The sequence below is a fragment of the Trachypithecus francoisi genome, unplaced genomic scaffold (genome assembly GCF_009764315.1).
Source record: "Trachypithecus francoisi isolate TF-2019V2 unplaced genomic scaffold, Tfra_2.0 Lachesis_group7, whole genome shotgun sequence".
NCBI classification, from domain to species: Eukaryota; Metazoa; Chordata; class Mammalia; order Primates; family Cercopithecidae; genus Trachypithecus; species Trachypithecus francoisi.
In genome coordinates, this window is record NW_022681472.1 from 47,111,048 (window position 1) to 47,125,071 (window position 14,024).

At 35.7% G+C, this 14,024-nt stretch overlaps 1 protein-coding gene across 1 annotated transcript in view; it reads left to right on the forward strand.

Moving 5' to 3' along the window:
- Window positions 1–14,024, forward strand: part of SLC26A7 (solute carrier family 26 member 7) — a 138,520-nt gene that overhangs the window by 92,830 nt on the left and 31,666 nt on the right. Inside the window, exons 10-13 of the mRNA XM_033203672.1 lie at window positions 3,183–3,260; window positions 4,273–4,368; window positions 10,363–10,469; window positions 11,486–11,552. Of these exons, the coding sequence (XP_033059563.1) occupies window positions 3,183–3,260; window positions 4,273–4,368; window positions 10,363–10,469; window positions 11,486–11,552 (348 nt within the window). The remainder of the gene's footprint in view (window positions 1–3,182; window positions 3,261–4,272; window positions 4,369–10,362; window positions 10,470–11,485; window positions 11,553–14,024) is intronic.

A 14,024-nucleotide genomic window follows, 5' to 3' on the forward strand; every position in this document is an offset into this window, starting at 1 on the left:
TTTTGCAATGGCTGGTCGTGGTTGTTCCTTTCCATGTTTAGTGCTTCCTTCAGGGTCTCTTGTAAGGCAGGCCTGGTGGTGACAAAATCTCTAAGCATTTGCTTATCTGTAAAGGATTTTATTTCTCCGTCACTGATAAAACTTAGTTTGGCTGGATATGAAATTCTGGGTTTAAAATTCTTTTCTTTAAGAATGTTAAATATTGGCCCCCACTCTCTTCTGGCTTGTAGAGTTTCTGCCGAGAGATCTGCTGTTAGTCTGATGGGCTTCCCTTTGTGGGTAACCCGACCTTTCTCTCTGGCTGTCCTTAAGATTTTTTCCTTCATTTCAACTTTGGTGAATCTGGCAATTATGTGTCTTGGAGTTGCTCTTCTGGAGGAGTATCTTTGTGGCATTCTCTGTATTTCCTGAATTTGAATGTTGGCCTGCCCTACTAGGTTGGGGAAGTTCTCCTGGATGATATCCTGAAGAGTGTTTTCCAACTTGGTTCCATTTTCCCCCTCACTTTCAGGCACACCAATCAGACGTAGATTTGGTCTTTTTACATAATCCCATACTTCTTGCAGGCTTTGTTCCTTTCTTTTTCTTCTTTTTTCTTTTGGTTTCTCTTCTCGCTTCATTTCATTCATTTGATCCTCAATCACTGATACTCTTTCTTCCAGTTGATCGAGTTGGTTACTGAAGCTTGTGCATTTGTCACGTATTTCTCGTGTCATGGTTTCCATCTCTGTCATTTCATTTATGACCTTCTCTGCATTAATTAGTCTAGCTATCAATTCTTCCACTCTTTTTTCAAGATTTTTTGTTTCTTTGTGCTGGGTACGTAATTCCTCCTTTAGCTCTGAGAAGTTTGATGGACTGAATCCTTCTTCTCTCATCTCATCAAAGTCATTCTCCATCCAGCTTTGATCCATTGCTGGTGATGAGCTGCGCTCCTTTTCAGGGGGAGATGCGCTCTTATTTTTTGACTTTCCAGCTTTTCTGCCCTGCTTTTTCCCCATCTTTGTGGTTTTATCTGCCTCTGGTCTTTGATGATGGTGACGTACTGATGGGGTTTTGGTATAGGTGTCCATCCTGTTTGATAGTTTTCCTTCTAACAGTCAGGACCCTCAGCTGTAGGTCTGTTGGAGATTGCTTGAGGTCCACTCCAGACCCTGTTTGCCTGGGTATCAGCAGCAGAGGCTGCAGAAGATAGAATATTGCTGAACAGCGAGTGTACCTGTCTGATTCTTACTTTGGAAGCTTCCTCTCAGGGGTGTACTCCACCGTGTTAGGTGTGGGGTGTCAGTCTGCCCCTAGTGGGGGATGTCTCCCAGTTAGGCTACTGAGGGGTCAGGGACCCACTTGAGCAGGCAGTCTGTCCCTTCTCAGATCTCAACCTCTGTGTTGGGAAATCCACTGCTCTCTTCAAAGCTGTCAGACAGAGTCATTTGCTTCTGCAGAGGTTTCTGCTGCTTTTGTTGTTGTTGTTGTTGTTTAGCTGTGCCCTGTCCCCAGAGGTGGAGTCTACAGAGACAGGCAGGCTTCCTTGAGCTGCTGTGAGCTCCACCCAGTTCAAGCTTCCCAGCGGCTTTGTTTACCTACTTAAGCCTCAGCAATGGTGGGCGCCCCTCCCCCAGCCTCGCTGCTGCCTTGCGGTTAGATTGCAGACTGCTGTGCTAGCAATGAGGGAGGCTCCGTGGGCGTGGGACCCTCCCGGCCAGGTGTGGGATATAATTTCCTGGTGTGCCCGTTTGCTTAAAGCACAGTATTGGGGTGGGAGTTATCTGATTTTCCAGGTGTTGTGTGTCTCAGTTCCCCTGGCTAGGAAAAGGGATTCCCTTCCCCCTTGCACTTCCCAGGTGAGGTGATGCCTCGCCCTGCTTCAGCTCTTGCTGGTCGGGCTGCAGCAGCTGACCAGCACCGATTGTCAGGGACTCCCTAGTGAGATGAACCCAGTACCTCAGTTGAAAATGCAGAAATCACTCGTCTTCTGTGTCGCTTGCACTGGGAGTTGGAGACTGGAGCTGTTCCTATTTGGCCATCTTGCTCCCCATCCATATTTTTTTAAATTGCTGAGTTGTATTTTATTGTATAGATGTACTGCAATTTATTCACCAATTGGTTGATATTTTAGTTATTTATGATTTTGGTGTTTATGAGTAAAGGTTCTAGAAATACATATTTAGGTTTCACGTGGACATGCTTCATTTCTCTTAGGCAGTCCTGAGTCATAAGGTAAGCGTATGTGTAAGTTTATAAGACACTGCCAAACTGTTTCAGAGTGGCTGTACCATATTGCATTCCCACCAGCAATGCCTGAGAATTCCAGTTGCTCTGAGTTTTTGCCAGCCTTTGATATTGATTGTTTGTTTATATATTTATTTTTAATTAAAGCAATTCTACTAGGTCCAAATTCCCTTTGATATCTCCATAATGATGTTCTAGGCATCTTCGTGGCCCTGTGAAAGCCTTCTTTTCTCTTGTTAGGAAGGCAGTTTGGCCAAATATTTTATTAAGTCCTGAACATTTGCTTCTGTGAAATCAAGTTCTTCATCAAGTGGAATATGGCTGTAGGAGTCAGGTGAACTGAATTGCCTTTTGTCAGCAGGCTGGCTGGTTAGAACATAATACTAATGGCCTTTCAGGCTTAGTAAAATGAAGCCTGTTCCACTGCCAGAGATCACTCCCATATCCCATATAACTACTTCACAACTGGAGCCTTTACTAACAAAGAACTCCAAATAAGAGGGTAAATGCTTCAGTGGAAATTATCAGCACAGAAGTACCCTAAGCCACATATTCAGTTATTGCCCAAACAACCTCCTACAAAATAAGGAGGGGAGTCAAGCTAAACACCAACAGGCTAAAGAACTTTTAATTGAAATGTCACTTTCACTATTAAACAAAAAAGCCATCGCTGTGATGTGTGATAAAAGTTGATGGTGTCCTATTTCTTTGTGTGAAATTGCTTTTCTCTCATCACTGACTTAATTTGATTGCATCAGTTTGTCGGCTGTCACATTTAACTTCCCTCAGCTGCAAAATATAGATGACAGTCTAAGCAATTTAACAGTTATGTGCCAACATTTTGTTTCTTCTAATCAAGATAAACTAAGAATTATTCCCCCACCCCATAACTTTGACATAATAAAAAAGTTCAAGGTTTTCTTTTTCCTTTTTGTCTGTCTTGTATTTTACAGGTGGCTTGTCTAATATCTTGCATTTTCGTCCTTATAGTCATCTATGCAATAGGACCTTTGCTTTACTGGCTGCCCATGGTACGGTAGTGCTTTTTCACTATCTACTTTTTAATTTAACTTTTCATGAGAATCACGGTATATAAAATTTCTTGGAAGTATAACCTCAACAATCATAAATCTAGAAACCATGTTACAGAAGTAAAGTCTGAATGAGGGAGGGATGGAAAGCTACCACATTTGAGGCAGGCGTGGGAGGGGGTACTGTGGCTGTTTCTTTTTAAGTTTTTGGCTCTCACGTAAGAATGGCATTGTGGAAATAGATTCATTCTGTGCTCATCTGGAGGGTGAAATTAGGCATAGTCGGTTATAAGAAGTATAAATTTTACTAAAACTTTGACTGTTAGAAAAACATATGTGCTAAGGCAAGGAAATAGGAAACAAAATACAGCTTCCCACTGTTGATATGTCTGTTATACAAAGTGACTCAGAACGTTAGTGCCAGTGCTTCACCTTCTTCTTCATAAGGCTGAAGCACCAAAGGACTGCAAAACACTGGGCTTATGAAAGCCTGTCTCCATCCTTTGTTATTCTAATTTTTCATGTGTGTAGTGAGAATAAACCATTTCCATGGGAGAATCTTCCAATAATCAAGTTTGCTTTTCAAGAGAGTTATAAATATCTTCAGGTGAAGTCAGATAATTGACATTTAAGGCAATTATAAGAAAATATATGATGTACATATTTAATTTCATGCAACAAATACATTTCAAACAAATGACCATGAGTATGTATAGTTAAGAGGGCATTGAGCTTCATGACATTCACCCTTACAATTTACTTATTTTCTTTTTGTTCTTGTTGTTTAGAATTGCACAAATATTACTTTATGAATTTCTAGAATATATATTATTTTCCTAAAGTACAGTAATAGGTTAGTTTTAAACAAAACAAATATTGCTTTTGTCTTCTAATTGGTGACTGCTTTTCTCTATTAAGTACTTTAAAAACAAAACAATAAAATACCTTGGCCTTCTAAATTTACGTTACAATTTTTATGTTGCTTCATCTTCAACTTACATTTTATTTCTAGTGTGTCCTCGCAAGCATTATTGTTGTGGGACTGAAGGGAATGCTAATACAGTTCCGAGATTTAAAAAAATATTGGAATGTGGATAAAATCGATTGGGTAAGTAGAAATTTGATCTAAAACTATTCCTTTTCTGCTTAAACTTATGTTACCAAATACATACTAATAATTTTATTTTCAGCAGATAGATTTAGCCATTTGAGACTTGTACACTTTACAAACTACCATTTATTTTTTCCAAAATCTTAATAAAAACATTGAAATATATATGAAACAGAAATAGAGTTTGGTCAAATTTTGATGAATGTGTAGTTTGAGAACTTTTAAAGAAATGCTAATAATTTCAGTGAATTTGGGATGCCCAATTTATAATGTGAATTAATTTTGGAAGTAAGACTTACCAGGGAAATAGACAGTAATAGAAATGTGACAATTTATAACCTGTATGAAAAACTATCATTAATCACTAAGAATGCATGCTGCGTGCACATAGGCTGAACCTCTTAATGGTGACCACTTTCATTCTAAATACAAAAGGTGTCATGAATTGCCTTTTAAATGGGTTACATTAAGAGGACCATGCTTGAAACAGATTAAAATATACTGAACCATGATAAAGTATGATTTCTACTAACATAAATAGCCGACTAATTCTAGAGAAACCTATCTATGCAAGAGCAATCCAGAATCCTCTCCCTCTCCAATATGGGAGATGTACTTCATAAGTACCCTCTGTTTAGCTTTACTATGACAGTCACCATATTGAAATATAATTATTAATATGAAATACACATTTTCTCTTCTTCAGATCATTTTCTCTGAGAGATTTTGGGATATTATTTATGCTGGTGCCTACTTTCATAATATTCCTCCTGAGGCTCAGTATTACTGAGCTCCTACCAAAGTACAATGCTGGGCACCATGAGGAATGTGCAGATGAAAAAAAAAACTGTCCATTCTCTCCAGACAGTTATTTGTGGAGGAAGTAGACACAGAAACACTAACTTATTATGCAAGACAGGATAAAACATGACCTGGAGGGAAAAGTAGGAGCTTAGTTTTGGGGAAAATAGAGGCAGGAACATTTAATTTGGACTGATTAACATGAAAGACTGTCACAGAAGAGCTGAAATATGAACTGAGACTTGAAGGAACAGTATTTTGTAGGCAGAACAAGAGGCCAAAATTAACCATGACCTTTTAAAGGTGATATATGTTAGGTGGGTCATGGAAACAAAGAAATGAAAAGATGCAAATTATTCAACAAGTTACTTGATTACCCTATGGTATTTGGCATGGGTAGAACATATAATGTGAGGATGGGAGTAGTGACAGATGATGTTGGAAAAGTTAAGAATGGGTTGGATTGGGAAAGGCAACTCATGTCTTACAAATATGATTTGATTTCATTATGAAGGCAGTGAGACATCACTGAACGGTGAAATAAGAATAAAATGTATGTATTAGAAAGGTCACTTGAGTAGTTTGAGGAAGATGAATCAAACTGGTGAAGTATACAGAAATTTGAGCACTGCTTTAGCCCTTCAGGCATATAAATGAGGAAGGCCTAGACCAAGGCTAAGACCATGAAGTACAAGAAAAAATCAGATGAAAAATATCAAAGAGATTGTATTTGTTAGTCCTCACTACCAGTTCATTATATAATATGGATCAGTTGGAATGATTTCTGAGTTTTTATTTAGGAACACCAGTGGAGGAAGATGATATCATTCACTGAGTTATAGGATATAGAAAATTCTATTGTTTAGATGCATTTAGTGGTTACCTCTAGTCTTTTTGGAAAAAAAAAAAAAAAAGATTCTCCTACCCGAGTTATTTATTTCATCTTGTTTTCTGTACGTCACCAAGTAGCTTTCCACGAACTCATGTGTTTTATATTCCTTGAGCTATTTCATTGTGACAGTATCTGCTTGTTTTCATACTAGAAAGAAGTTTTTGACTGAGTGTAAAATACTTTCTCTCAGGTCTTTTTAATCTTAATATTATCTTTAGGCATTGAGGGATAAAGTAGATTTTATCCCTCATAATTTTTTTGTTGTTATTATAAGTAACTTGTTTTTCTACATGGATGCCCAATGAAGTTCTTTCTTCTTACTTGTGAAGTTTGGTACTATTATCAGAATATTACTGTGGTTGAGCACTCAGTTTCAAATTTCTGAGCATGACATAATCTTTTGATCTCATAATCAGGAATTATTTACAAAATTTTTCTTCTAATTTATCTTTGAATATTTTTTCAAATCTATGTATTCTGCTGTCTTTTTAGTGAATTTTCTATTTGTTTTTACTTTGTTTTCCTTCATATCTAAATATTTTCCCAGGATTATTTTGTTTTTCTGTGTAAGTGATTTATTTGGACTAGTCACATATCTCTGATTATGTATTTCTAGTTGTGATTATCTTACTTTTTAATTTTAAACATGGCTTTTATTTTCATTCATTTTCTGAGGATAACTTTGTTGGCTTCTAGTGTCCTCCTTGATTATCACCCAAATTTCACAGTATTTGGCAAGTCTATATCGTATTTTGTAGTTAGAAGTTTTGACCATGTTCTGGCTTCATTGATGCTGATTTTTTCCCTTCTGTATTCACATTTTATATTGTTTTGGGTGGATTTTAATAGAGGAGGGTTGAGTAAAAATGCCTTTAATATACTCTCTAAATCTGATATCCAAATCTATACTTAGAACATTAATTCTAGCAGCAGTATGGCAGGTGGTTTACAGTGCAGATAACAAAAGCAGAGAGTTAAGTAGGACACTGTCAAAAGAGTTGAGGAAAGGAACAGTGTGAACTAATGTATCATTAATAATTTGAGAAAAGGATATGACTTGAGATATTTTTTCTTAATTTATAGAACTTGTGAAATGATTGGACAGGTAGATTAAAGAGGAGGAAAAGTAAAATATGATTCCATACCTTCTGATTAGAGTACTGAAGGATATTAGTATTATAACTGAAGGAGAACATTGGAGGAAGGATAGATTCTCTGGTGAAGTTAATGAGTTCACATTTGGACATGTTAAGTTTGAAGGTGTTTGATAGCAAAAATTGTTTAAGAGCTTAGAATTTGTAGTCTCCTACTTAGATGTGATAGTTAAATACTTGGAGTAAGTAGGCAATAGGGTGCAGGCAAAGATACGGTGTGAGAAAGGTGACGTGGATATAGCAGGTGCATGATGATTCAGTGGGACATTGGGTTTAGCTTGAAAATAGCCTTCTATGGTTGGAGTGAATAGGTATCTCTTAGTCGCCAAGGGATTCAACAGTGAAAAGCCGTGGATTATTGGGTTATTGGGCACAGCATTCAAAGGATTATTGGACTATTGGGTGCAGCATTCAAAGTATGAATATTGCACAGACTTTTGTGGATATAGGCTATATACCCAATATGTATAATGTCTAGATTACTAAATAGATGGACTATGCCTAGAATATCATGGAAGTAAAATTATCCAAGATATGGTGTGTGTGTGTGTCAACTAATTTGAAGGTTTAAAGTTTAAAATATCATGTACATAGTCATCACATGGAAAATTAGAAACTGTTTCACCTCTTTACATTTTTTATTATGCTTTAAGTTCTAGGGTACATGTGCACAATGTGCAGATTTGTTACATATGTATACATGTGCCATGTTGGTGTGCTGCACCTATTAACTCGTCATTTACATTAAGTATATCTCCTAATGCTATGGCTCCCCCCTCCCCCTCCCCACAATAGGCCTAACAGTTTAATATTGATGCTATTTTGAGTTGTTGGTCAAAACTCTCTTTGAAGTAATGAGAAAATAGTTGTCCAAATGGAGACTTATTGGCTCAGAACTGAGTTTGAATAGCTGAACATTGGATACAGAATTCAGATCTGTAAAAATTTAATAATAGGGATCTACCATAAAAACAGATAGTACAATAGTTAGGCTAGGGGGAAGTGAGGTAATTTAGTAGCTGTTAAACTGTGCTTTATACTGATGTATTTTCTACAAAGACAAAGCATTGTGTGCCCTACTGAAGGTCAACACTGGGGTTAGTTTGTGTTTGGGGACTGTGAGTGCCAAATAGGGAAGAGAGCAAGTAGGAACACATAACAAAAAATAAAAAATAGGGGCCCAAGAGTCAACTAATTCTTGATAACTGTGACAACTAGCATTTGGGTCTTTAACAGGAATTATTACAGAATGCTATTGGGATTTATTCTAACCAATGGAACTATTTATTGGTCTATGTTGTTAATTTCCATTTGATATTTTTTCAAAGCTATAAATGTAGCCCCAGGAAATAAGTAAGCATTTGGAAAGCCCAACTTATAATAGATGATGTTGTGGGAGAGTAAATATGCTTTAAAAATAGAACCAGATGGTACCAAAATTTCTGGTTTCTCTGATGAATTCTGGCCTCCAGGCTCTGTGGTTTTTTATGTGGCAGGGACCAGGATCCTTAGTTCCCTATACCATATTGAATCATGGAGGATGGCCCAGAGGAATTATACTTATAAAGCTTTTGGTGAGGTATTATTCTGCCATACTTGGGCAGATTCAGTTAGCATTTGAGAGTGAGTGAAACTCAGAGTCATCGTGGGAAGCAAAAATAATGGTCAAAAACTTGCAGCCTTGTTTTGTATATGATTAAGTATAGCATAATACACCAGGAATAAAAAAACACACTATATATGAACAGAAGACTCAAATGGCTGTGTGTTCACCTGAATAAAGAAAACCATCTCAGCTGGGAATGATCTCATAATAAGTAATAACCTAGCATTACATTTGTAGATGATGGATCTTAATATGACATTCATTTAAATTGTATTTTCTCTTTTACTCCAGAATGTTTGTTTGTCCTACATCAAAAGGAATTTTATGGATAAAATTCCCTCCATTTGCTTCCAAGGGCTCAGCTTTTCAAAAAAGCCTGTTAAGAATCACTCAAACTTAGTGTAGATAAATAATCCAGACAAAGGAGAAGTATTTCAAAAACAGCAACAAAAAAGAGCCCTTTAGAAATAGTTATTTCAGACTTGTCTGAAAAACATTTACACTCCTTCCCTCCCCAAGATTCTGCTATTTTTAGAATACAGAAACGTTTCTAACTTCCTCATTTGTGTATGGAATTAAAATATGTTTTCAAAGATGTTTTAAAGTGATAATATAGCTATTAGGACAGAAATAAACAAATTTAGAATTGCAGTCAGAGGCAAAGTGCTGCAAGTTTTGGGAGGAAAAGACAGAGGTTAAAAACGTTGTTTGTTTACTGTTTGATAAATGCAGGATTTAGTGTTAAGAAAATATAATCTGTATTTCACAAATTATTTTGCTTTTAAAGATATTTTTTCAGCACTAGGCTTAGAAATTCCAACTATAATACAATATCTTGTTGCAAATTATAATTTTAAGTGGTAAACAAAACAGCAATAACTTTGGTATTCCAACTAAAAGAGAATTAGAGTTTCATGTAATCTTTTGAAATGTTCCCAAAAACCAAGTTGGCCCTTTTATATTTTAGCTTTCATAATGAATGGCCCCTTACAAATAAAATTATAATGATCTCCATAATGATTGATCTAAAAGTGGCATTGGCAGCATTGTTTGACTCAGTCATTTTAAAATTAGGCTTCCTGAGCCTTATGTATTAGTAAATGACATTAGTTATTTTTATGGCAATCCTAGAAGACAAAATATTGTTGGGAATGACCAAAAATCTGTACACAATTGCTTGTAATAATATTACATTAAATGAGAAAGCGGTGGGAAATCATGGCATGTGTTTGAACCATACACATCAACCAACTATTTACAGATCTTAAATATAGTGTTTGTTGGGGATTGAACTAAGGCTTGTCAGTGTCTGGAAATAAAAGAAGAAACTTTTCCCCACCTTTGCTGCTGAAAGTCTGATGGAGCAGGATTTGTTTCTGTATTTCTGAACTTCTGTTTACCACTTGTTAAATAGTATCTTCTTGCTGAGAGATCTGGTCACAAGAGTGTTAAGAATACAATTGTGAGGAACTTAGCAATCATGAGAAAGAAGTGAATTCCAAAGGATTCACAACTTCTGTTTCTTGTTTCTCTTTCAGGGCATATGGGTCAGTACATATGTATTTACAATATGCTTTGCTGCCAATGTGGGACTGCTGTTTGGTGTTGTTTGTACCATAGCTATAGTGATAGGACGCTTCCCAAGGTAGGATCCTATCTAAATGCTCTGTTTATTCTGACACAGCAGCAAAATACATGCTTACTTGCCATATGGTACTTGCTAGTTACTTTTATTTCTGTGTAACATACAGTATTACAATCTCATGTTTTTCTTGCTGTCAGAGAACTAAGGACAAACAGATAAGAAAATGTTTTATCTGCATATGATATTTAACAATGTTGATCTTAATGAAGATAAATAGCTTATCAACATTATCAAATAGAATATATAAACTCTTTTAAAATAAATAAACCCCTTAGCCTTATGCTGCATTCTAGAGAGATTTCTTTAAATTAAGTGAAGAGAGTTAGTAGCTAATGACCACAAATCATTTCACAATATAATTATTTGGAAAATTAAATAACTTCAGAATATTTTATTTTTCAGAAGTCAGATTAATCTATTTTCTAGATAATTTATTGAGAAACACACTCTCTTTTTGTCATTTTACTGAAAATTTATAAATCATTTCCCTAGTCTGACCAATTCTTTTTCTGCTTTACAAAGTATTCATCTGGGAATAATGTTTCTATTTACTTCATATCCATCTTTCCATTAAAGTTATTTGTGACATAATGTATTCTAAAAAATGTTGTTTTATCTCTATAGAGTCTTTCTTTATAGAATTTATATATTCAGATTCAATATTATCCAGTCCTATCTTGCCATTGATTCTTTCTTTTCTTGCTTTTCATTAAAACAGTATTTTATCAATGCTGCATACTCTCTTGCCTTTTCTCTTTTATAATTCTTCTTTACTAATCCACATCTAGTAGCTTGGAGAGATGGGACTCTATTTATATGCCTCTGTTGTTAACCTCTATCCCCAAATATCCTAGAGATATGTAGATTTACCAATGTCTTCTTATGAACAAATGGGTTATAGAATTTAAATCATTTCAGATACATTCTAGTTATTAAATGACTACTTTTGTTTTCTTCATTGTTTATATAATGATTAGGAAATGACTTGTTTTGTTTTCTATCTGCTTTAATTTTAGAGCAATGACTCTAAGTATAAAAAACATGAAAGAAATGGAATTTAAAGTGAAGACAGAAATGGACAGTGTAAGTTTAGTTTTACTTTTCCTTTATGCAATTGTTAATAATTTTGTGGGTGAGATAATTTTAAGATATCACCAAAATAGATAAATTATGATAGTTAAAAATATAATTGTTTTTAATTAGTATAAACTTCGAATGGTACATATGTGATCACAATATATGTGACAAACGACATGCAACAAATCAATAGAACAAAAGAAAATCTCTTTGGATTCAGCATTCAAATAAAAGTGTAGCGAGGTTCCTAGAACTACAGTTCACTGTAGAATCATGGCCAAGATTGATTCAGGCATTTGGACACCTCTTTTCCATTACTGAGTTGCATAAAGTAATCAAACTAAACTGATAGTCTATTCTGAATTAAGTCATGGGGAAAGACAGAAAATAGGAAAGGGAATGAAGCAAATTTGGTTCATGGTATTGCTTTTTTTTTTTTTTTTTTAAACTCAGTCAACTGTATGTTAGCAGAGGGTAATTCAGTCCAGTGGCTACAGAATGCCAATAGAATTGGTTTCTTACACAGTGGGAAACTTTTTAAGGACACAACTTGTATAAACAGTCTTGCTCTGCTCATGCTTAGGAAAGCCAATTGATTATGTCTGAATTCTAGTTTGTTGTTCTAAAGGATGACTATAACAGTTTAAAGTGAGGGGGAAAATGTTGACTTGAAATATTTTTGCCAATTAAAAAAAAATTGCCCTCATTTTGAACTTGCTTTGTAAATGTTTGACTAACCTTTTTCCCTTTATTTTTCACATACACTTGTTTCAGTATCTCATAATTCCCCTAAGGATAGAGTAAACTGGCCTCCCACCAGAAGGACCAGTGTCAGGGTATTTCCAAATAGACTGGAAGTAGGAAGTAGCATCAGGAACCCTCTGCAGCACCCAAGGGAATGGCTTATGTTTTTAATACTGTGGAAAGATTTGTTTCACAGAGAGCTATTTGGGTTTCGGGCCTTCCAGGGTGTTCTAGGCTCAAGTTTTCCACCAACTTTGCCTTTTGTTTCTTTCCTTAATTTTTCCATGGGAATTTAGTGCTTGTGCAAAGCCCCAGACTGACTTTTGGGCCCCTGAAGTCTCCTGTGTATCCACACCACAAGTACACATGTATTAGCCCTGACCTCCTCAGCTTTGAGACTGAATTTGGCTTTGGATTTGACTATTTTCGGCTTAAAAATCACTGTTTAATAAATTCTGTCTAATCCTTAACTTCTTCTTGGGCTAAACATGTAGAGAAGTGAATGAGGGGATTTACGGGAAGATGAAAATGCTAGAAATTTCTCCACATTTTTAAGTCTTGATTGGTTTTGGTCTAGTCACTGACCTGAATAAGAACTGTTTTACATGGAGATTTTAATTTTATTATAATATTACATCTCTCTAATTTCTCAATGTTTTTTATAAAAAATAAAAGGGACAAAACTAAGATAAAGCAAGAGTTGAATGTAAGTTCTCAGGTGGAATTTTCAGCTAAATTAAAATAATCTGTCATTTATCTTTTCCATTTATTCACTCTTCCGCCTCTTCTTCATGTGAAATGACCCTTCGTGATTTGAGAGATCTCTTCCCACTCAGTGAATTTAACCCCACTGATAATTTCTTTTCTAGAACAATTTGAATCTCTATTCTTTAACAAATACATTTTTTTTTCATATTAACTTAAAACAACCCACTGGCACAATCACGTAGTTCAGGGTTGTCCAACCTTTTGGCTTCCCTGGGCCACACTAGAAGAAGAATTGTCTTGGGCCACACATAAAACACATTAACACTAATGACAGTTGATGAGCTAAACAAAAATTGCAAAAAAAGTCTTATAATGTCTTAAGAAAGTTTATGAATTTGTGTTGGGCTGCATTCAAAGCCATCCTAGGCGGCATGTGGCTCACGGGCCATGGCTTGGACAAGTTTGATGTAGTGTGATTAGAGGGTCAGGCTAAGCTTTTGTGCTTTGGGATGACTAATATGACAGGCCTAAGAGTTAATTTTTATTTTTTGTTTCTAAGAGGTTTACTCTTGTCCGAACATTAGTTTGACAACTTAAGGTCTGTTTGTTTTCTTGAGTTATTTGTTGCAAAGCTCCTCACTTTGCAAAGTTCAATCAGTTTTGTAACTATAGGAACTTTTTGAGATTTTCTAGTTTAAACATTTGCCTCACTTTTGGAAATGAGGGAACTGAGAGAAGTTAAATGAATTGTCCAAATTAACATACTTAATGTTTTCTTTCTTTCATACTTCTATCATCTGTCTGTATGCATCGCTATTCTTTGCATCTCCTCTTCTATGGAAGTAAAGCCTGAAAGAGTATTGCTTACTTAGTTGATAAAGAGTTGTCATTTTGTAAAATTTACCCTCCTTTCCATTTCTAGATCAGACACTTGCCCCAAAGGTCATAGAGAAGACTGTTTTAGTTGCGCATCACCAAGTGATGGGAAAATGGGCAAAGCAGACACCTTTTGTGTCAAAACTTTTC